General features: G+C 37.2%; 5 protein-coding genes across 13 annotated transcripts; 2 read left to right on the top strand and 3 right to left on the bottom strand.

Moving 5' to 3' along the window:
• Nucleotides 1-79: 79 nt before the first annotated feature.
• LOC124308245 (39S ribosomal protein L22, mitochondrial) lies at nt 80-1,408 on the bottom strand. The gene is made up of 4 exons (XM_046770791.1): nt 1,158-1,408; nt 839-1,057; nt 523-736; nt 80-377 (listed from the first exon to the last, which is right to left on the bottom strand). The coding sequence occupies exons 1-4, from the start codon at nt 1,194-1,196 to the stop codon at nt 157-159; spliced, it is 693 nt and encodes a 230-aa protein (XP_046626747.1). The 5' UTR covers nt 1,197-1,408; the 3' UTR covers nt 80-156.
• LOC124308244 (WD repeat domain phosphoinositide-interacting protein 4-like) lies at nt 915-3,947 on the bottom strand. 2 transcript variants are annotated; one of them, XM_046770790.1, is made up of 8 exons: nt 3,740-3,947; nt 3,390-3,657; nt 3,066-3,306; nt 2,692-2,840; nt 2,489-2,590; nt 2,170-2,288; nt 1,965-2,098; nt 915-1,071 (listed from the first exon to the last, which is right to left on the bottom strand). In XM_046770790.1, exons 1-7 carry the CDS (start codon nt 3,786-3,788, stop codon nt 1,992-1,994), a joined length of 1,035 nt encoding a protein of 344 aa, XP_046626746.1. In that variant the 5' UTR covers nt 3,789-3,947; the 3' UTR covers nt 915-1,071; nt 1,965-1,991. The 2 variants fall into 2 exon arrangements, with proteins under 2 accessions (XP_046626746.1, XP_046626745.1); XM_046770789.1 differs by lacking the exon at nt 915-1,071 and having other exon boundaries at nt 1,621-2,098.
• Nucleotides 3,948-4,037: 90 nt separating this feature from the next.
• LOC124308242 (mediator of RNA polymerase II transcription subunit 25) lies at nt 4,038-9,304 on the top strand. Of its 5 annotated transcripts, none has more exons than XM_046770781.1 (15): nt 4,038-4,387; nt 4,510-4,713; nt 4,864-4,909; nt 5,154-5,278; nt 5,384-5,603; nt 5,759-6,365; nt 6,488-6,930; nt 7,235-7,416; nt 7,535-7,697; nt 7,775-7,966; nt 8,055-8,234; nt 8,395-8,583; nt 8,648-8,707; nt 8,843-8,965; nt 9,050-9,304. In XM_046770781.1, the coding sequence occupies exons 2-15, from the start codon at nt 4,592-4,594 to the stop codon at nt 9,188-9,190; spliced, it is 2,793 nt and encodes a 930-aa protein (XP_046626737.1). In that variant the 5' UTR covers nt 4,038-4,387; nt 4,510-4,591; the 3' UTR covers nt 9,191-9,304. The 5 variants fall into 5 exon arrangements, with proteins under 5 accessions (XP_046626737.1, XP_046626741.1, XP_046626740.1 ...); XM_046770785.1 differs by having other exon boundaries at nt 4,038-4,413; nt 5,912-6,365; XM_046770784.1 differs by having other exon boundaries at nt 4,038-4,413; nt 9,053-9,304.
• Nucleotides 9,305-9,496: 192 nt separating this feature from the next.
• Nucleotides 9,497-16,586, top strand: LOC124308240 (phosphoribosylformylglycinamidine synthase). Of its 3 annotated transcripts, none has more exons than XM_046770777.1 (20): nt 9,497-9,573; nt 10,564-10,844; nt 10,933-11,074; nt 11,151-11,301; nt 11,395-11,785; nt 11,845-11,957; nt 12,056-12,316; nt 12,418-12,491; nt 12,596-12,752; nt 12,828-13,174; nt 13,298-13,534; nt 13,697-13,822; nt 13,910-14,137; nt 14,247-14,445; nt 14,568-14,833; nt 14,918-15,134; nt 15,206-15,385; nt 15,465-15,629; nt 15,717-15,995; nt 16,092-16,586. In XM_046770777.1, exons 2-20 carry the CDS (start codon nt 10,579-10,581, stop codon nt 16,262-16,264), a joined length of 3,972 nt encoding a protein of 1,323 aa, XP_046626733.1. In that variant the 5' UTR covers nt 9,497-9,573; nt 10,564-10,578; the 3' UTR covers nt 16,265-16,586. The 3 variants fall into 3 exon arrangements, with proteins under 3 accessions (XP_046626733.1, XP_046626735.1, XP_046626734.1); XM_046770779.1 differs by lacking the exon at nt 9,497-9,573 and adding an exon at nt 10,106-10,120; XM_046770778.1 differs by lacking the exon at nt 9,497-9,573 and adding an exon at nt 10,226-10,241.
• LOC124308243 (uncharacterized) lies at nt 16,241-18,828 on the bottom strand. Of its 2 annotated transcripts, XM_046770787.1 has the most exons (8): nt 18,482-18,827; nt 18,069-18,321; nt 17,809-17,937; nt 17,623-17,728; nt 17,413-17,542; nt 17,139-17,283; nt 16,910-17,038; nt 16,241-16,824 (listed from the first exon to the last, which is right to left on the bottom strand). In XM_046770787.1, exons 1-8 carry the CDS (start codon nt 18,593-18,595, stop codon nt 16,628-16,630), a joined length of 1,203 nt encoding a protein of 400 aa, XP_046626743.1. In that variant the 5' UTR covers nt 18,596-18,827; the 3' UTR covers nt 16,241-16,627. The 2 variants fall into 2 exon arrangements, with proteins under 2 accessions (XP_046626743.1, XP_046626744.1); XM_046770788.1 differs by lacking the exon at nt 17,809-17,937 and having other exon boundaries at nt 18,482-18,828.
• Nucleotides 18,829-19,635: the final 807 nt, after the last annotated feature.

The raw sequence follows: 19,635 nt of genomic DNA, 5'->3' as shown, positions 1-19,635 counted from the left end.
CTTTACAAGTCATAAAGTAAATGAAAAGAATATTATTGAAGTGAGTTCTTAGCTACCAAAACATTACAAAGCTGTTGTATCAGTGTAAAGAAATTTTCTTTATTATTACGAATTACATAGGTTCTATACTGATTGATGATAAATTTGCGTTTGAATTCATAGAGACGACGTGATCTTGCGCTGTCTCATTTGTGTTAGCCAGTCATCGAGCATTTCTTGCTTGCTTTTGGGTGCCGGAAGATAATAATTTTCAGGTGGTTTTCCCTCTTCCAATCTAACGTAATAATGACAGTACCTGTAGTGTACCATACCTGGACGCCCTTTGGCATGTCTTCGAAGACCCTTGTACACCATACCTTTGCCAACAAAGGATTCAGCTGAAAAAAATTTATAGTATATAATTAGAAATTTCTATACACGTAACTTCATTGAAAATGAAGTGAACTAGTAACCTTGCTTTTCAAAGGTTTTGTCAATCAGTACCTTCTAGTGCAGTATTAGGCATATTCCATAAATACTCACCAACCCACAGATTACTTTTGAATTCAACATTGTGTTGTTCCACAGCCATCTGCTGTGCTTCAAGAATAGTTTCCTTTGCAGCTGCAGCTCCTTTTTTCAAAACGAAACTCAATTGCTTTACAGCCTCATCAACTGTCATTCCCCTAACAAGTACAGCTACGTACCACATTTTTTTAGGAGGGTACTTGATGTTTGACTTCATGTGGCAAACAAACTAGATTGGAAACAAAAATAATACAAAGAAAATAGAAGAGCGTAAATCATTGAAAGCTGGTACTACAAGCTAGTTTTTGATTGATTATCCATTCGTACTCACTGCTTTTCTCGGTTCTTCGTCGAGAGCTTGAGGGGGGTAGATCTTTTTGTTATACTGTAGCCAGTGCGGAATTTTGAATGAATCATCAGCCTTTGCTGCAGTTGTATGAAAATCATTGGGAAATGATGCGCCAGTTATTCTACTAACATCAAGTAGAATGATTTGTTTATTGATTGATCTTGTGGCTGCACCAAGCCACCGAGTGCACATCCTGAGCCCCTGCATTATGCAAGCTACGGATTTTGAGAAATTTGAGTCACAAGAAATTAGTTGGTATCGAATGAAATATCTTTCAGGGATAGAGTTCAGGGTAATTTACTACGTAGAAAGAGTCTGAGGATACTAGCATCACAGACATAACCTATAAATTAAAACCGAAACCATCGAATCCTGATTTTCGTCTCTGAATTACGTCGTAATATTTTGACCTCGGCGCTAATGCTCAATATTTTTATCCTGGATTTTTAAATAATAGAATTCTACCGTCTTACAGCGATTAAATACAACTTTGAGCAGACGACAGCCCAAGACGAAACAGCTCCTATTTTGTTCGCCGTCCACTGTCTAAAGTATAAGTATGTATATATATATAGACACACTGACTTCATAGTTCTTAACTTGGCCTCAGTGAGGCGTTGATAATTTCAAAGTATCATCGCGAAGTATGCTACATTCGAGCAACATAACCTAAAAGATTCTCTAGCATTAGGATCAATGTTAAATTTGTGTCAGACAAAATGGTTAGACTGACAGGCAAGTCGTACGTAGTTTTTATAACCGGATTTGTAGGATTGCTAGCTATGGCTGTTTATCCTGCATTGATATCTCCAATGATTAATCCAGAACCGTATAGTGAGTTTACATCTCTATAGAGTAACGATGTGTTAAAATATACATTAAACAATTTTTTTTTTACCTTTTCAGAGAAAAATCGAGAAGCGATACTTCCTCAACTGAAAACGAAATAACCATAGAACCATCTGATATACCATGGAATGCAAAAAGAGACGAAAAAGTGTGCTTTGTCTACACATGAATTCCACCAGTTTACGAATGTTTTGAATGATGTGCGCATATTAGAGCGTGAAAATAATTCTTATATTTATAGTAGTTAAAATGTATGTACATGTTATGTAAGTAGGTGAGTTGATAATTAAAAATCGTCATCACAGACATCCAGAAAAACATCAAACGCTTCTCGATTGCAGTTACCATCGGATGTGAAAACGTATTTGTGAAAGGTACCATCCAAGCACACAGCTGTAACCAGTAAAAGTGATTAGGTTTATTTAAACATTTGACAAATAGATTCTACTTTATAAAATAATTACCAATTACGGAACTTCGAGAGCCAAATGCACAGACACAAGCACACTCAGGTGGGACTGTAAACGTAGCTAGTGCCCATTGACTTTCTACATAATTGCCTAAGAAACCGATGCTCGAGAAGCTAAAAAAAAAGTTTTCAATAATCAACAGCGCTGACAAGATATTGAAACTTACAAGTAAAGTATTAAAAGGAATATCACCTTACAAAGCATTTGATGCGGGAAATAATTTTTCAAGGGAAATTTTAGATTTTAGATTATAGTTCAAGTGATCAAAATTTTATGACTGGCCTACTATTATAGCAAATAGATAACTACATACGTTGATCTGCGGTTCAGGTGCGTGTCCTTCAACGCAAATATATGCACAGTCCCCTTGTCACTTGATACGCACAAGAATTCAGAATCCCTGCTGAAGTTTATACTGAAAAAATGGCAATTTTGCTGTTATTAAGATTTATTCTTCTGAATGGAATATTCTTTAGTGTAAATATGTATGACTAAAATACTCTTTTAATGCTTTACCAATACAGAGTAGCAGGATCCGCACCTCTCCTCAATGCGACCAAGAGATGTCTGCGAACACTGTCCCAAACTCTGACGAGGGTACCTTGCTCCGAAGCTGTTGCTATCATTGTACCACTAGCATTTACTGCCAAGCAGGCAAGAGCACCCTGTTGTCATTTCCAATTATTATTCATTTAAAGATACTACGATAAGTGCAAGTAAAATTATGATTCCAAGAATTGTTCGAAAGATTTAGAAGCTACTTGCTGCCAATCCTATGTACCAATACCAGCAAATACAGGTTGTAAACATATCAAGTTTACTTTACTGTTACGAGGCATAACTATGCCTTAAGATAAATATGTTAATTCTAATTACTTGGTGATTTTTACCTGGTGAGCAACGAGAGTTGCCGGTGTACTAGAACTTCCTGCGTCAGTAGCAGCTAAATCGACTAGATGAACGCTGCCCAACTTGTGCCCAGGGAAAACAAGCAGTTGTTTTTGAGCTGTGGCAAGCGTTGCAACCTCAACCAAACCCTTGGGATTTTCCCTAGTTTCTAAAGTCAGCAGCCTTCTGGTTGGTGCAGGGAATGAGAATACATGAATTTCCCGTTGCAGTGCAACAATCAGCCTGTGAAGATAAAACTGAGTAAACAACTGCAAAACCTAAAGTGAATTAGTTCAGGGACAGATTGAAGACGGAATTTTGTTTACTTGTCCCTCCTTAATCTGACTGCTTTAACTGTACTGGTGAAAGTTATCTCAAGGACAAATTTTTTGGCCAAATCATCATAGATGAGAACTGTATTGTCTGCAAATTTGGGCCTAGTTCCACCACCGACAACTGCTACAATATTTGTTCTCCATAGCATTTCACCCATTCCGATACTTCCCATCAGCTCGTTGTCAAAATGAGCTTTTTCCACAAGTGGTTCTACATTATAGACCCTCATCCCGGTTTCCATGCAGCAGGTAAAACATCCTGAAGATTTTTGCAGATGAAGAACGGGGATGCAAAGTAAAAACTCTTTGTTATTCTCGCGATAAACAATGGCAATACGCACCTTGGTCTTGATTAAACCTTAGGCTAATTACTCCTCGATTTGCAGCCATGTTATTCTGCTGTGATACTGCTCAACACGGCCAGTGACAGCAGCGATTTTTTAATTCCCTGACGATGTTTCAAGCTCTCTTGCTCCATACGACTTCCTCATGTCAGAGGGTCATTTCCTTTTAAAACGCAAAACAAACGCCATCAGATCAGCTGTTGTACCGTAGACAAAGCAGGAGCAGACAAAAATCAAGCTGTCCAACGTGACGGCACTCAAAAATCTAAAGTCTATTTATGCTGATCGTAAAACACGACACATCAGCCAATCATCAACGTTTGATAATTTCTGCATTTGTAGCTACTGGTAAACACAGAGTAAACACCAGTTAAATAAACGATACTGAAGCCGTCAAAAGATCCATAACCCTATCTCTTGATATTTTATATCCTGCAAGGTAATTTTCTGCATGTAATTCATAGAATTGGCACATCCCTGAAAGGATATAGCCATACGGTAGAACAAGTTTTATCCAAAGCATATTTCAGTGCTATACATTGGCCATATCTGTCTTTTTTCATCTCAAATTTTCCAAGATTCCAGATTAGTAGCTCTGACACGACCGTTTTAGTGTTTTTTATTGGATACGTTGACAGTATACAGGCAGGTTACTTGTTTTTGAAAAGAAAGTAATTTATTTGTCAACTTGTCATATTTTTCTTACTCTAATTTTGACTGATAGCAACTTATCGATTGACGTACTAACTTCTTTCAATTCATTATAGGAGGAATATTTTGAAGAATTTGTATTGAGTATCGTGTTTCCGCTCCCAATTAGTTTAAGTACAATACATGGAGTAATTTATCATGGTGGCTGGTCCTTCTGAGCATGGGATGCAAGCTGATGTAATATTCGTCATCGAGGGTACAGCTGTCAATGGAGCTTACCTTCATGATATCAAGACCAATTATCTTATGCCAACATTGGAGTAAGTTTATGTATTTAAATTTCTATGAGATCATTTAATTAAATACAATATCTACGAATAGTGAGCAAATGGAACAATATGTAAAATATATAAAAATAGCAAAGTTAGTGCTGAATTTATTATTCAAATTATAAAATAATTTTTTTTCAGATATTTCAATCAAGGAAGTATAGAGGATCGAGAATATGTCTCTGAGGTGAGAATACCACTGTTTTTGTACTGCAGTGGTCTCAACAATTCTATAGCAATAATTATATAATTTGCAAACTATAGAAAGTGATGCTTTTTTGTTAGAGTAGGAACTATAACAACAATATATTTCTTCTAAGATATTTCTCATAGCCTAAATTAAAAATATTTTGAACGCAAGTATCGTACTTGATTCATAAATCTAATTTTCTTGACGTACACTAACTTACAACGATATCTTCTTGTCACAGAATAGCACAACACTTTATGGAGTGGTGGTTTACCATGCAGCTGACTGTTTGCCTGCACCCTGCACTGGAACATTCGGGCCATATTCAAACCCTCACAAGCTTTCACTTATGTTGGACAAACTTGAGTAAGTCCATATTGCAATAGTATGTCATATCATAAAAAACCACTACAAAAATAAAAATTTGGAATTTTTTATGTAATTACTACATTGTGTTTTGCTTTGTAATAGAATGGTAGGTGGAAAAGGTGAATCTCACGCGAATATTGGTGAAGGGTTGGCAACTGCGTTACAATGTTTCGAAGACTTGCAACTGCGTAGAGAACCTAATACTGCTTCTCAAAAACATTGTATTTTAGTTTGTAATTCGCCTCCGTATCAAACAGTTGTCCAGGAATCGTACAAATTCTCTGGACACACTGTGGAACAGTTGGCAGCAATTTTTCAAGAGGTAAGAGATTTCGATTTATAGCTGATGAAATGGTTAGCAATTTGAAAGATTATTCACACCTTTGTAGACGTGAATTATGTAATTGAATTCCAATCATTTTTCTAATTGAATTATGACATGGTGACATTCTCGTAAATTTTGTATTTTACTTGCAGAGGAACATCAACCTCTCAATAATATCTCCAAGAAAAATACCAACGCTATTTAAACTATTTGAAAAAGCTGGTGGTGATTTGCAGTCATCACAGACAAAAAACTATGCTAAGGATCTAAGGCACGTTGTTCTCTTAAGAAATTATAATCTCAAGGAACGACCTGTCAGTCCAATGGGAGCAACTGGTCATCTCGCACCTGGTAATCCGGTGCAAATACCTCCGAGTCCCTTACAGAGTAATGACAGTCCAAATCCGAATCAGCCACAACAGAATCTTCCCCAACCGACTCAGCAACAAACTGGTGCATTTAGAAACCAAGCGCCTCAAAATATTACCTCAGTTAATCAGCAAACTGCTCCTCCAATGTCTGCTCCTCTCATGGCCGGCCGTGGAAACTTCAATCCACAAATTACAGCTCCACCTAACTATCATCCCAACTTAATGGGTCCTAGACGTTGGATTATGCCTTCACAACAACGACCTCCGTTTATTGCATCTGGAGCCACAGCTCAATCAAATTCTCAAGGAAGTGCACTTATTGCCCAGCTAACACAACCACCTTCTGTCTTGGGACCAGGTGTCAATCAATTTGGACAGCGTATGGACGGTAAGATTGAATTTTATAATAAATTTTTCTCATCAAGAAAGTCAATGTTCATCAATCATCTAGCTTGACTGTATCTAGGATTCTACCCAGACGATGGAACTTACTGTTTTTCAATGTTGTAGGAAACACAAATGTCATGACAAATGCTTCTCAGCAACAGCAACAACAACAGCAGCAACAGCAACAACAACAGCAGCAGCAACAGCAGCAGCAGCAGCAGCAGCAGCAGCAGCAACAACAACAACAACAACAACAACAACAGCAGCAGCAGCAGCAGCAGCAGCAGCAACAGCAGCAGCAGCAGCAGCAACAGCAACACCAACAGCAGCAACAACAATTACGTTTTACTTTGATGCAGCACCAACAAAATCAGCAACAAAGTCCCCAGCAAACAACAGCAATGAGTATGCAAGGACAAGCGGTGCAAGGTCAAGCTGGACAACAATTAATGGTATCTGGCGTGAGCCAGTCTCTTCCTGCACAAGCGCAGCAGACTACTCCAGCTTCTCAAGCTTCTGCTTCGGTGTCCTCTGTACCTTCGCAAGTGTCGCATAGCCAACCACAAGTCAGTTTATCCAGAAAACTTTATGGATGTAGCAAATCATTATTTCACTACATATTTATCATAATATCACTCAAATGGCCTCACTTCAGACTCAATCCTTGTAATTATGCAGTCCGGGTTATTTGTGGATTAATGAGAAAATCTAAGTAACCCACAAATTTTCATGAAGAAAATATATCTATTATTTACATTTACTGACATTTTCAGTTTGAGTTAAAACTATATTATTCGTACAATATCATGAATAATGAGTGCATCAATGTTTGAATAATGTAAAATAATTATTTTTGTTCATCGTCTCAAGGGAAACGTTGCTGGAGGACCTGTGGCTGGTCAACAAATGGCACCTAGCAGAGAGCGTCATACGATCTGGCAGGGTGTTCTGGAATGGCTTGAAAAAGCTAAAAATCCCACAGATACGCAGAAACTCACTAGACACGTTCCATGTCAAGTATCAGCCAACTCTAAAGACGGTGAACCAGAATTGTAAGTTTCGATTGATTTAAAATTTTAATTCTGGTTGAAATTCAGAAGATACAATAATGCATTAAAGAAAAGTTATCTTGAAATCGTAAAAATTTCAATTTTCTATCTGTGCTCGCAGAAAGGCAGATTCTTGGCCACAAAAGCTGATTATGCAGTTGATGCCTAAACAGCTGATTGGTAATATTGGAGGAGCTTATTTGAAAAATTCCAAATCTGTTCTCTTTCACCCAACACCTTGCGAGGCTCTCGAGGGCTTAACGAAAGTTATGAGCACTGGTTTTGTACGTATAATCCAAAAATGTTTTTTGAATCCATATCTTGCAAAAGTTACTTTTTGTAATTATAAAAAATCTTGTAGGCCGGCTGTGTGCATTTCACGTCCGTACCATCTCCGGCAGCTTGTGATATAAAAGTGCTTATTCTTTTATATACTGCTGAGAAAAGAGCATACCTTGGATTTATTCCTAATGATCAAGCTGCGTTTGTAGATCGTCTACGTAAAGTAATACAACATCAGAAAACTACCCAAGCATTAATGAGACAAGGGCAGGTAAGTTGACGGTGCATATAATTGGTGAGGTAGATAGTAAATAAACATCAAACTAAAGAGATTTTATTAAAAAAAAAAATGACTGCAGGGAGGAAATGTATCTGGCAACAATTTGCCAGCAATTACTGCGGGTATATCACCAGGTGGGATTCTTACAAACGCTATGGCTATGGGGGGAGGTCAAATAACACAAAATGTTGTTCCCAGTACCGGACCACAACAAACGTTAGGCAATTCGAGTGGGCCACAGGGGCAAATAAATATGCCGGTAAATGTAGTGCCAGTAACCAAAATACTGTATTATTTTGTTTTTTTTTTTAATAAAATGCCAACTTAATGACAACTTTTTCCACTTATTGTATGCGAATGGTGATTGTCAGTGCTCAATCAAATTGGAAACGTGATTTTTGACATTGCTTTACTCGTAGGGCGGTGGATTATCTGGACCTCAACCAGTAGGCCAAGGACCTGGTGGTATGATGGGACAACAAAGACCGCAGTACGATACCTTAGAACTGGCTAGGCAACAGAACCTTATGAAAATAAAACAGTTGCAGCAAACTTTGGAGGCCGCGCAGCAACAAGAAGCCCAATATCAATCCCAGCTAGAAGTCAATGTACATATCTGTAACGTAATTTGCACAAGATAAATTGACTTATGTATAACTTTTGTTGAAACAGATTCAAAGGAACTTAGAAGTGGCACAACAACAAGAAATGCAGTTCAAGCAGCAACTTGAGGTAAAAGAGTGGGAATTACTTCTGTCATACAGATTATTCTTTTCCTACAATCATTGTACTAAAAATTAATAATCCACTACATGCACTACATCAACCTATAATAACATTTGAAATTGATCATGTTGTCATATTTAGGCACAACAAGCCCAAAGAACTCTTAATTCTGGTGGCGGAATGGCCGGTCAACAACCTAATACACAGAGGATGATGCGCCCTGTAATGGCAAACAGTCCTGGTCTCCGAAATTTGCTCCAGCAGGTGAAAATTTCGGACTATTTTTCGACAGATAAATTAGTTCATAAACTGAGAGAGGGTGGTGAATACATCTTCCTTATGTTTCAGCAGCAGCCGCAATACAGACAAGTACCTGGAATGCAACAGCAAATGGTTGGTCCAAGAGGTATGCCAACAAGGCCTATGGCACCAGGGAATCCGCAAACTCAACAATTTGATGAAATCTCTAATTACGATTTTATTGGCTAATTATCTTGATACGGCGTCATATTCCTAATTTCATACGCTATACCTAAGTCGTAAATAAATCATTGATGACATTCTACTGTACAATAAAAAAGAGAAACATGGATAGAAATTCAACATGACAACAATATTTTTAATATACGTATACAATTGTTACTTTATTCATTGATAATCATTTCTTATTTTAAATACTGTCTATTCCTAAACAATGCTTCATAGAATTATAGTAATTAATGATGATAGTCTAGGACTAGGACTCCGTCACTAATCCCATGCACTTCCTGTCCAGTGTACAGGAATGAAAAATTTTAGGTTATATCGTTGATCTCGTCTTTGCTCGCATATCGCCCTACGTCAATCTGAATTTGACGAGCTGAGTAATTGCAGTAAGTTCAATAGTGTTCATACATTATACAGAGTATCGCAAAGTACGAAGATATGTAATAAGAGAGATAGCGTTAAGCGTTTGAAACAGCATTTAGTTTCAATGCATATGCATGTATATGTATATATACATGTATATGTATATATACATGCATACATACGTACGGTTTGTACTGTGACGCTGCTTCATTTGTAAATCGATGGTATGATAACAAATTCGCGAGTATATTTATCACCGTATTTCAGCACAAACAGTTTCGTACCAGCAATTCAAATAATTGTTAACAGACACCGATTTTAATGCATAATTGGCAATGATGACCACGTGGCGGCCATGTGCGTTGACAGACACCTGTTCATGTCACCTGTTGCGCCGCCCGTTGATCTATCAAATTCTAAATTAATATTTGGCACATCTGATAGGTGGCTTCTTAATTTCTAAATACTCTGAAAATTAATGATGTTATTCAAATCGAATGCTGGTATATTCAAAAAAATTATAATATTTGCCGAGTTTTAATTACTAGTGAAATTTTCTTTCTTATTCAGGCAAGTGTAAACACCTCTCGGCTTTGTGATGAAACTATTTTCAACCTGATCTGTGCTCATATACGAAAAAAACATTCATCCAGACAGATTCAATATTGGATAGTAACACCCAGGATTAAAAGTATTATGCCTATCTTCGTTGTATCTTTTTTTCGATTATGTCACTTTAAAAGAGCACAAAAAAGAATTCATAACTCTTCTACTCTGACATCAATACTGCGTCATATCTGTTATTTGTTGTACTTCATGAGTTTTAATAGATAACGATTACCACGATGACATGCGATGACCCCCGTGCTATTGCACAGTTCATCCCAGGGGGTCTTAAATTATTCAAGATTAACGTCAGTAAAGATTGAGCTGTGTCTAAGTGCTACAGATCATTGTTTAAACTTACGTACTGAGCTTTTGATCATATTTCTTTTTCACATCTACTTTTACAGTCGTAAGTTAAAGACATGGCGATACTGAGATTCTACAAAATTCCCGGCCTTCAGTCAGGGCAACGAAACAACAAACTGAACATCCTGAAAGAAATCTCAAGTTCGGTTCATGACTTGGAAACTGAAACTTGCTACAACATTGAACTTACACAGGAGCTTAGTCAGGATGAGATTTTCAGACTAAAATGGATTTTGGGCTCTCCTTTTTGGCCAGATAACCTATGGAGTACCTCTACCTTGATCCAGGATCCTCAGACTCTACTTATAGAAATTGGCCCTAGGTTTGTACAATTTATGGTTTCCAACATGAATTCTCAGTAAAATGTGCATGAAATGATGGTGATTTGAATGTGTTTTTCAAAACTTTAGGCTGAATTTCTCCACTGCGTTTTCAAGCAATGCTGTATCGATATGCAAATCAGTTCAGCTGAGCAAAGTGAGAAGATTAGAAGTTTCGACGAGATATCTTGTTAAGCTTACATCAATGCTAAATGAAGAAACAGTGTCTGCAGTACGTATATAAAATTAATTGTCCTTTAAAATTGTTGTTCCATATGGACTTCTTAATTATTGTTTCTTCCAATCAGATAGTTGATGCGATGCACGATAAAATGACTGAGTGCAGGTACCTGAAACCAATAGAAACATTTGATCACGGTATCAAGCCAAAAGACTGGTATGAGGTTGATATTCTCAAGTTTGGGAGAAAAGCTTTAGAGGACGTGAACTCAGAGCTGGGTAAGACAGACAGGCCAATTCTGAAGAGGCCAACTAGAAAATCGTACTTAAAATTTTGCTGCCTATATTTTACATTTGTTTTTTAATCATCAGGTTTGGCTTTTGACGACTGGGATTTGGACTTCTATGCAGATCTGTTTGGTTCTAAGTTGAAACGTAATCCAACAAGCGTAGAGTGCTTCGACCTTGCACAATCTAACAGTGAGCACAGTCGCCATTGGTTTTTCAAAGGCGAGATGGTGGTGGATGGTGAAATGCAGAAAGAGTCTCTGATCGACATGATTATCGACACGCAGAATTACTCAAACTCAAATAACGTCATCAAATTCAGTGATAATAGTAGCGCAATCAAGGGTTTCAACTTACGTACCCTTCGCCCAGATAAAACCCATGAGGCTAGCCCTTTCCGTGTTGACGACGTTAACCAGCACATAATATTCACTGCCGAAACACATAATTTTCCAACTGGCGTTGCTCCGTTTAGGTAAAGACTTTTTTTCATACATAAATAAAAAAGCAAGCTTATCTATGCGCATATTACAGCGGGGCCACAACTGGTACTGGAGGACGATTGCGAGATATTCAAGGTGTTGGGAGAGGCGGGTATTATATTGCGGGTACCGCAGGATATTGTGTTGGAAATCTTCACATTCCAGGTAAAATTTTGGACATTATTTCAATTGAATTGATCTAACTTAATATTGTTTTGAGAGAGTTGATTTTAACCAGCTAAGAAATTTGTGTATTTTCATAGGCTATGATTTGCCTTGGGAAGAAAAGGATGTCTTGTATCCTGGGAATTTTGCTCGCCCATTGGAAATTATAATAGAAGCTAGTAACGGCGCTTCTGATTATGGTAATAAATTTGGAGAACCAGTAATATCTGGGTTTGCCCGTTCATTTGGGCTAGTTGAGGCTGAGGGTGGTCGTCGAGAATGGATTAAGCCTATCATGTTTAGCGGTGGGTTGGGTTCTATGGAAGCTAACATGACGAAGAAATTGCCACCTGCAAAAGGTAAAATCACTGAAACACCTAATTTATTCTCAGACAAGTTTGTGTCAAAAATTTAGTATTTCTAGTGAATTACTTTTTTCAATTAATAAACTTTCTTCCAGGGATGCAAGTTATTAAAATTGGAGGCCCCGTATACAGAATTGGTGTTGGAGGTGGATCCGCAAGCTCTGTTGAGGTATATTCTGACTAGTGTTTATAATTTTGCAAAGAAATCGGTTTAGTGTTACAATTCTCATGAGATATATGTATTCGCTGATATTGAAAATATTTTTTAAACAGGTCCAGGGTGACAACAAGTCAGAATTGGACTTTGGTGCAGTACAACGAGGAGATGCAGAGATGGAGCAAAAGCTGAATCGCCTTGTACGGGCCTGTATGGAAATGGGAAACAATAATCCAATATTGAGCATACACGATCAAGGAGCTGGAGGAAACGGTTTGTGAAAATTTCACTGAATGAATTTAGTGATCACACTGCAGCAAAATTTTGATATAAGCTACCGATTTGCAGGAAATGTATTAAAGGAATTGGTAGAACCAGCAGGCGCTGTAATATTTTCTAAGAAATTTGATCTAGGAGATCCAAGCATAAGTACTCTTGAATTGTGGGGTGCAGAGTATCAGGAAAATGATGCTATATTATGCAAACCAGAAGACGTTAGTTTGTTGAAAAAAATTGCGACACGTGAACGGTGTCCTATTAATTTTGTTGGTACAGTTACCGGAACTGGTAAAATAGTACTATCAGAGGAAGACAACTGCGACGCATCAAAATATCTCAACGGGGAGGTAAATGAAAATGTTAGGCATCCTGTGGATCTGGAACTCGAGCTTGTATTGGGCAAAATGCCAAAGAAGGTATATATGTGAAATGAATATTTGTTCTCTAATGAGAATATTGTTCATTTTCCTTGGTTGACTTGTTAATTACAAATAACATGAAACGATATTCATTTGTTACAAATATTTGTATATCTACAGATGTTCAATCTTAACAAACACCAAGTAACTTCTATGCCAATCACTTTACCTGTTGGCTTGAGTATCGAAGCTGCATTGGATCGAGTCTTAAGATTACCCTCCGTTGCAAGTAAACGGTATTTGACCAATAAAGTTGATCGTTGCGTAACTGGTTTGATTGCGCAACAGCAGTGCGTAGGTCCACTACACACCCCTCTAGCTGATGTGGCTGTTACAGCACTTTCACATTTCTCCACAGTAAGTATAGAAAGCGATTCAATTGATATAAATAATGGATATAATACATATATAGAACGTGTTATTGCTAAAATTAAATATATGTATATATATATATATGACTTGACTTATTAAATATATATATTTAATTTTAGCAATAACACGTTTTCCTACTCATTTCAGGTCGGCTCTGCAACAGCCATAGGAGAACAGCCAATAAAAGGCCTCGTTGATGCAGCTGCTGGTGCAAGAATGACAGTTGCCGAATCTCTGACTAATCTTGTATTTGCTCGCATATCAGAACTTGCAGTAAGTTTCTGACTAGAGGTTTATGATCATCAGTCATAAAAATTTAAATACCAAACAACGGGTTTTGAATTGTCATTTCTTTCACAGGATGTTAAATGCAGTGGTAATTGGATGTGGGCTGCCAAGTTGCCTGGCGAAGGTGCAGCGCTATATGAAGCCTGTGTTGCTATGTGCTCTATAATGAAGGAATTGGGGATAGCTGTTGATGGGGGTAAAGATTCTCTGAGCATGGCTGCGCGAATCGGAAAAGACGTAGTCAAGGCACCAGGAACACTAGTTGTTTCATCCTACGCACCATGTCCTGACATAAGACAGGTCAGACAAGTTTTACACATAATATTTAGGTAGTTTCATTGTTTTTTCTGAAGCTCATTGATTTACTTATTGCGTTTATTGTTGTACAAGACTTGCTTTTCATTCACAGGTTATTACTCCTGACTTAAAGGGTCCATCTATTAAAATAAACGGAGCCCTAGTTTTTGTAGATTTATCTGCTGGAAAGAGTCGTATAGGCGGCACAGCTTTAGCTCAAGTTTATAAACAAATTGGTAACAGCTGCCCAGATTTCGAAGATGCGGTAACTTTCAAGAATGCATTTAATGCCATACAGAATTTAATAAAAGGTAAGAAGAGGTTATATGTGAATTTTCAAATATCCAAGTGTTTCTCATTTGGTGATAGCAGGATGCTAACACATTTTAATTAGTGAATTGGTTATCCTAAATTTAATTCAAATTCTTTTCAGATCGCAAGCTCATGTCAGGTCACGATGTAAGTGATGGTGGTTTAATTACTTGTTTATTGGAGATGAGTTTCGCTGGAATATCTGGTATAGACGTAAATATCAATCACAAATCAGGCTCCCCGATTGATGTTCTATTTTCTGAGGAGCTGGGCTGGATTTTGGAAGTTGATCCCATAAATGTTGATCATGTTATGAAAGTTTTCAAACGCGATAATGTTCCAGCTTATATTATCGGAAACTCAAAGGATTTCGGCCTACAATCGAAAGTAAGTATATAACACAAACAAGTCTCCCAAGATTATTTTATCGCATCATTAGTGTTGCAAACTCTCTGTTGAAACATTTTCCAGGTATCTGTATCAGTCAACGATAATATTGTACTCAGTTCATCGGTATTTCCTCTTATGGAAATTTGGGAGGAAACAAGTTATAGATTGGAACTACGACAAACTAACATAGCTTGTGCTGAAGAAGAATTTCTCAGGCTTTCGATGAGGAGTTCACCGGCTTACAAACTCACATTCGACTCTGCAGTTAGTCCAATTATTACTCAAAAGCATATGGCATGTAAGTACGTGGTTTACCAATAAAACTCTGTATCCTTAAATCAATCTCACAAATAATTTTGAATTTTACAGCTCCGTTTAAAGTTGCTGTGATACGCGAAGAAGGCTCAAACGGGGACCGAGAAATGTCCGCGTCTCTGATACAAGCTGGTTTCGAAGTTTGGGATGTGGTCATGCAAGACCTTTTGAATAATCAGCTAACACTGGACACATTCAGAGGTGTCATATTCCCGGGTGGTTTCAGTTATGCTGGTGAGTTTTAAGAAAAGAATAAAAAACGTAACTGTTTTCCTAATCAGGATATTTCATAATTTCATTGTATACGTTGCAGACGTGCTTGGGTCGGCTAAAGGCTGGGCAGCAAGCCTTTTGTTCCATCCTACTCTAAAGACACAACTACAAAAATTTGTTGAGCGCAAAAATACTTTCAGTTTAGGTGTATGCAATGGATGTCAACTAATGAGCTTGCTAGGATGGATAGGCTGTCTAGAAAATGGTACGTGTGGTATAAATATGAGTAATACAATTTTACGAATACGGTGTGAATGTTTCATCAATGATTACAATTGAAACCTGATTATAGATGATGGAATCCCAGACGTTGTATTGGATCACAACAACTCTGAAAGGTTTGAGTGCCGATGGAGTACAGTAAAAATTGAAAATTCTCCATCCATCATGTTGCAAGGAATGGAAGGCAGTGTGTTTGGAGTTTGGGTAGCTCACGGCGAGGGAAGGTTCACATTCCGAAATCAACAAATTTTCAGAAAATTAAAGGAACATAAATGTGTAGCTATCAGGTACACGGATGATCAAGGTATCGCCACTGAACAATATCCACAAAATCCGAATGGCAGTATTGGTAAGATTTGAAGACTGAATAACAACTTATACTTTCATTGATTGAAACATCCAGTCTTCTCTCAATGGTATAAATTTAATTTGACTAATTTCGCAGAGGGAATAGCTGGAGTCTGTTCGCTCAATGGAAGGCATTTAGCTATGATGCCTCATCCAGAGAGGTGCACTCAAATGTGGCAATGGCCATGGGCTCCAGTCTCCTGGATGCAGAAGCAATCACCGTGGAAACGTATTTTTCAAAATGCCTATGCTTGGTGTCAGTCGGTCTAAATTGATACTAGGTATGTTATCTTGCAATTAGAGGAGTAAGATCTGTGTATATTATTGATAGGGCTGTTTGTAGACCAAATTTTCGTTATCAAGACTCGAATACATTATTTCTTTTTCGTGCAACTTAATAAGTAGCAATGAAACAGTTAATAAATGCTGGCAGTTCTATTGAAATATGTATTATCTCCACTTTAAAAACCTGCTGATAAATGAGGTAAGAATATATGGTATACTGAGTATAAAATAGTTTAAATCTATTGACCAACTTAGAGTGAATAATAAGTGTGCGAATTTCATAAATATATAATTTCGTTTGATTCAATGGTGAAGTTTAATCACATTTCCGGTGAATATCACAGATAATCAGCTCGGATCGTATAATTGTACTATGTTTATTTTCTCAGTGGTGGCGGCGATTAAATATTGCTTGTTGAGCCGATCCATTATATCTAACGCAATTATAGCTTGATTAGCGACTACAATTGATTTGGAGTTCTTAGGACAAAAGTCCCAAGTAGTTAGTAACTCAGCATTATTGACGTAGTACATGTGAACAGAACCTGCAAGATTAAATTTACATTCTGTAAAACTGTCAAATTCTCTAGCAAAACTTTATTACTTTTTTTGTTTTAATTATGTACATACCAGAGTCTAATCCTAGAACCAGTACATCGGCATAGAAAAGTAATGCAGTTGGTGTTCCATGAAGTTTTGATAGAATTTCGTACATTACCCAGGGCTGACTGTTTACAGAGATCCCCAAAAAACCGTTCACTAAAAGTAAAAGGGGACAATGTAGGATTGAAACATGAATTTCATGCAAAGCGAAATAAACGGTACAGACATGAACTTTTCTAGAGCAGTAATTAGTTACTTGTAATGCACATGGCAGTCCAAGGCCTGAACACGTAGTATTTTAATACTCTATCTGCAGGAGGTTCGACGTATTCTTCCTCCATGTATGGAGTTTCATTCAGGCTTACTTTATAGTTGTAACCCAAATCTGTCCAAAGAAAAGCCTGACACAAAAAGGAAAAGCTACATTCAATTTTTTGGTCCACATTAAATAAGTCGGTTCAGCCATACATTTTTCAGCTGACCATTGAGTTTGTTTTTAATTTCTATTAAGAATTGAGCAAGTGCTGCACCTCTTCACCGTCAGCTACTAAAGCAACAATAGTGCCATAGAGTTCTAGGAAATCGTAAGATCTTTCAGTACACTTGTTACGGATGATAAGCTTGTTTTTCATTGTGATCAAAACACATCCATGGGTAGTACTGAAAAATCAAGAGTACCATAATAATAGAGATTGTTTTAATGAGATGTTTTTCATCTGTTTAATTTTCACATACTTTACCTTATTAATCTTCCATATCGAGGAGTTGAAATTACTTTTTTTAATAGAATATCCCATAACATCACTCTATACATATTTGAAGCAGAGATAGCAGCTATCCGTTTGTCTGTAAGCATACAAAACAGAAAACAAAGATAAAAAACTACAAAAAAAAAATCGATAGCGTATATGAATGTGATTCTCTACCATCCCGTAAAAATTGTACATTGGATACATGTTCCATTTGGTCAGCAATAAAAATTGGCTCAACTATGGATCTCTCAATGTCATAGAAAGCAATGAATCCTTCCGAGCTACCGACGGCTAGCAGACTTTCTATACAGAAAAATAGTTGATTAACAAATGGGGTGTAAGATTTTTGATGTGAGGCTTGATCAATTGCTATCGAGAAAAATACAGAAGGCCTAACAAATTTTTTAGTTGAGTATTTGTTATTGTAGTCATACCTGACACAGCAAGACAAGTAATTTGTACCAATGGTAGACGGATAAAAAATGGTTCGAATTGTGCAGTGGAAACATTGAATTCGTTTATTTTATGCCATTTCATCCATGTCCTGTACATCGATAGCCACTTTAAATTATCTTTTGACTCGTGAAAATCAGTCCAGCTAATGTTTGGATAAAGTTTTTGTGCGATAGATCTACGGAGGTGGATGGATATTTCATTTTGGCATTTATTTTGCCACATGTTTGTATCCTGAAACATGAATGAAATACCGGCCAAGCAACTGTTGATCAAGTGATGAGACTAATGCTTAAGTATATACATTTTCTTTGTTTGTCAATAATTAGTATAGTCATAGATTAATAACAATAACTGGATGCGGGTGCATGCTAATTGCGTAAATAGAACCTACCCTTGAAAGTCGAGTGATAACGTTATTCCATGTTTTGCATACGTAGCGAAAATTAATGATGTCAGTACCGTGTGAATATTTGAAGAAAATCTCCAATATTTCAATGGGAAACATTGCATTCAAGTTTTTGGTCAACAATGCACTTGCTCCAATGAAACTCCACTCGCTGCTTGTTTCCCTCGATTTTAAATCCCAATTTCAAATTACTCATACATACGCAGCTATACGTGCATAGCTTAACGCAGTGTAAACACTGATCATAGAGATCAGTGAGTGTAAACAATAGTAACTACATCCGTTCGAGCGGTTCAATCGTGCGACGACAACCATGAGCTATACAGTTCTATAAGTGACGAGTGTGTACTTGTACAGACAATACAAGTGTCCTTGAGTCCGGAAAACGAGAGTTGCAGGCGGTTTTGAAGCAGGATTATTAATAAGAGACTTGACCGCAAGGCGTACCTTTAACGGTAGTCGAACGGGTTGTGATCCGCTTGTACGACTGTGCGCTCATTTGGTTTCTTAATACGTACAGGTATATATATTTCTAATAATCCAATTATTGGATTCATATAATTATTACTCAATCATTTCTCGTAATAATATTAAATCAGTTGTGCAGCGTTGGATGCACGGAAAGATAATAATACTTATTGTTAGTCTTACTATTATGGTAAGTAAATACTCAGTGTAAGGTTAAATGAATATGCAGAATCGTGAAACAATTTCGTCGGGCATGTTGTGACCTTTTTGTCCTGATGTTCGTTTGTTTTCCTCGCATTTGAAAAGAACTAACTGTAACGATCATCAGATGTTCTCGCACAATACCATTACCTTTTACGAGTGGTTAATACTTCGAATATTATTGCAGAATCACTGATAACAAGTGTTCAGTAAATCAGTGAAAATAATCATTCAATTCGTGAAGTTTTATTTTCGTGATGTGCATTTACATAGTGAAAAGATATCATATCTTCAGTCAATGCCATGCGTAATATAAGCTTTACCATGTGTACCATGACGACGTAGTTATTTTTCGGTCGAGTTACTAAACATCCCCCCTGAGTAAAAATGTAAATAAATTAAAAGAAACGGTTCAATACCTTATAAAGCGTGTGCCAAACTAATCACGGTTTTTGCCCCTAATCAAAATC

The sequence above is a fragment of the Neodiprion virginianus genome, chromosome 6 (genome assembly GCF_021901495.1).
Source record: "Neodiprion virginianus isolate iyNeoVirg1 chromosome 6, iyNeoVirg1.1, whole genome shotgun sequence".
NCBI lineage: Eukaryota > Metazoa > Arthropoda > Insecta > Hymenoptera > Diprionidae > Neodiprion > Neodiprion virginianus.
The sequence above is the reverse complement of the archived record's forward strand: the minus strand, read 5'-3'. Positions and strand labels throughout refer to the sequence as shown.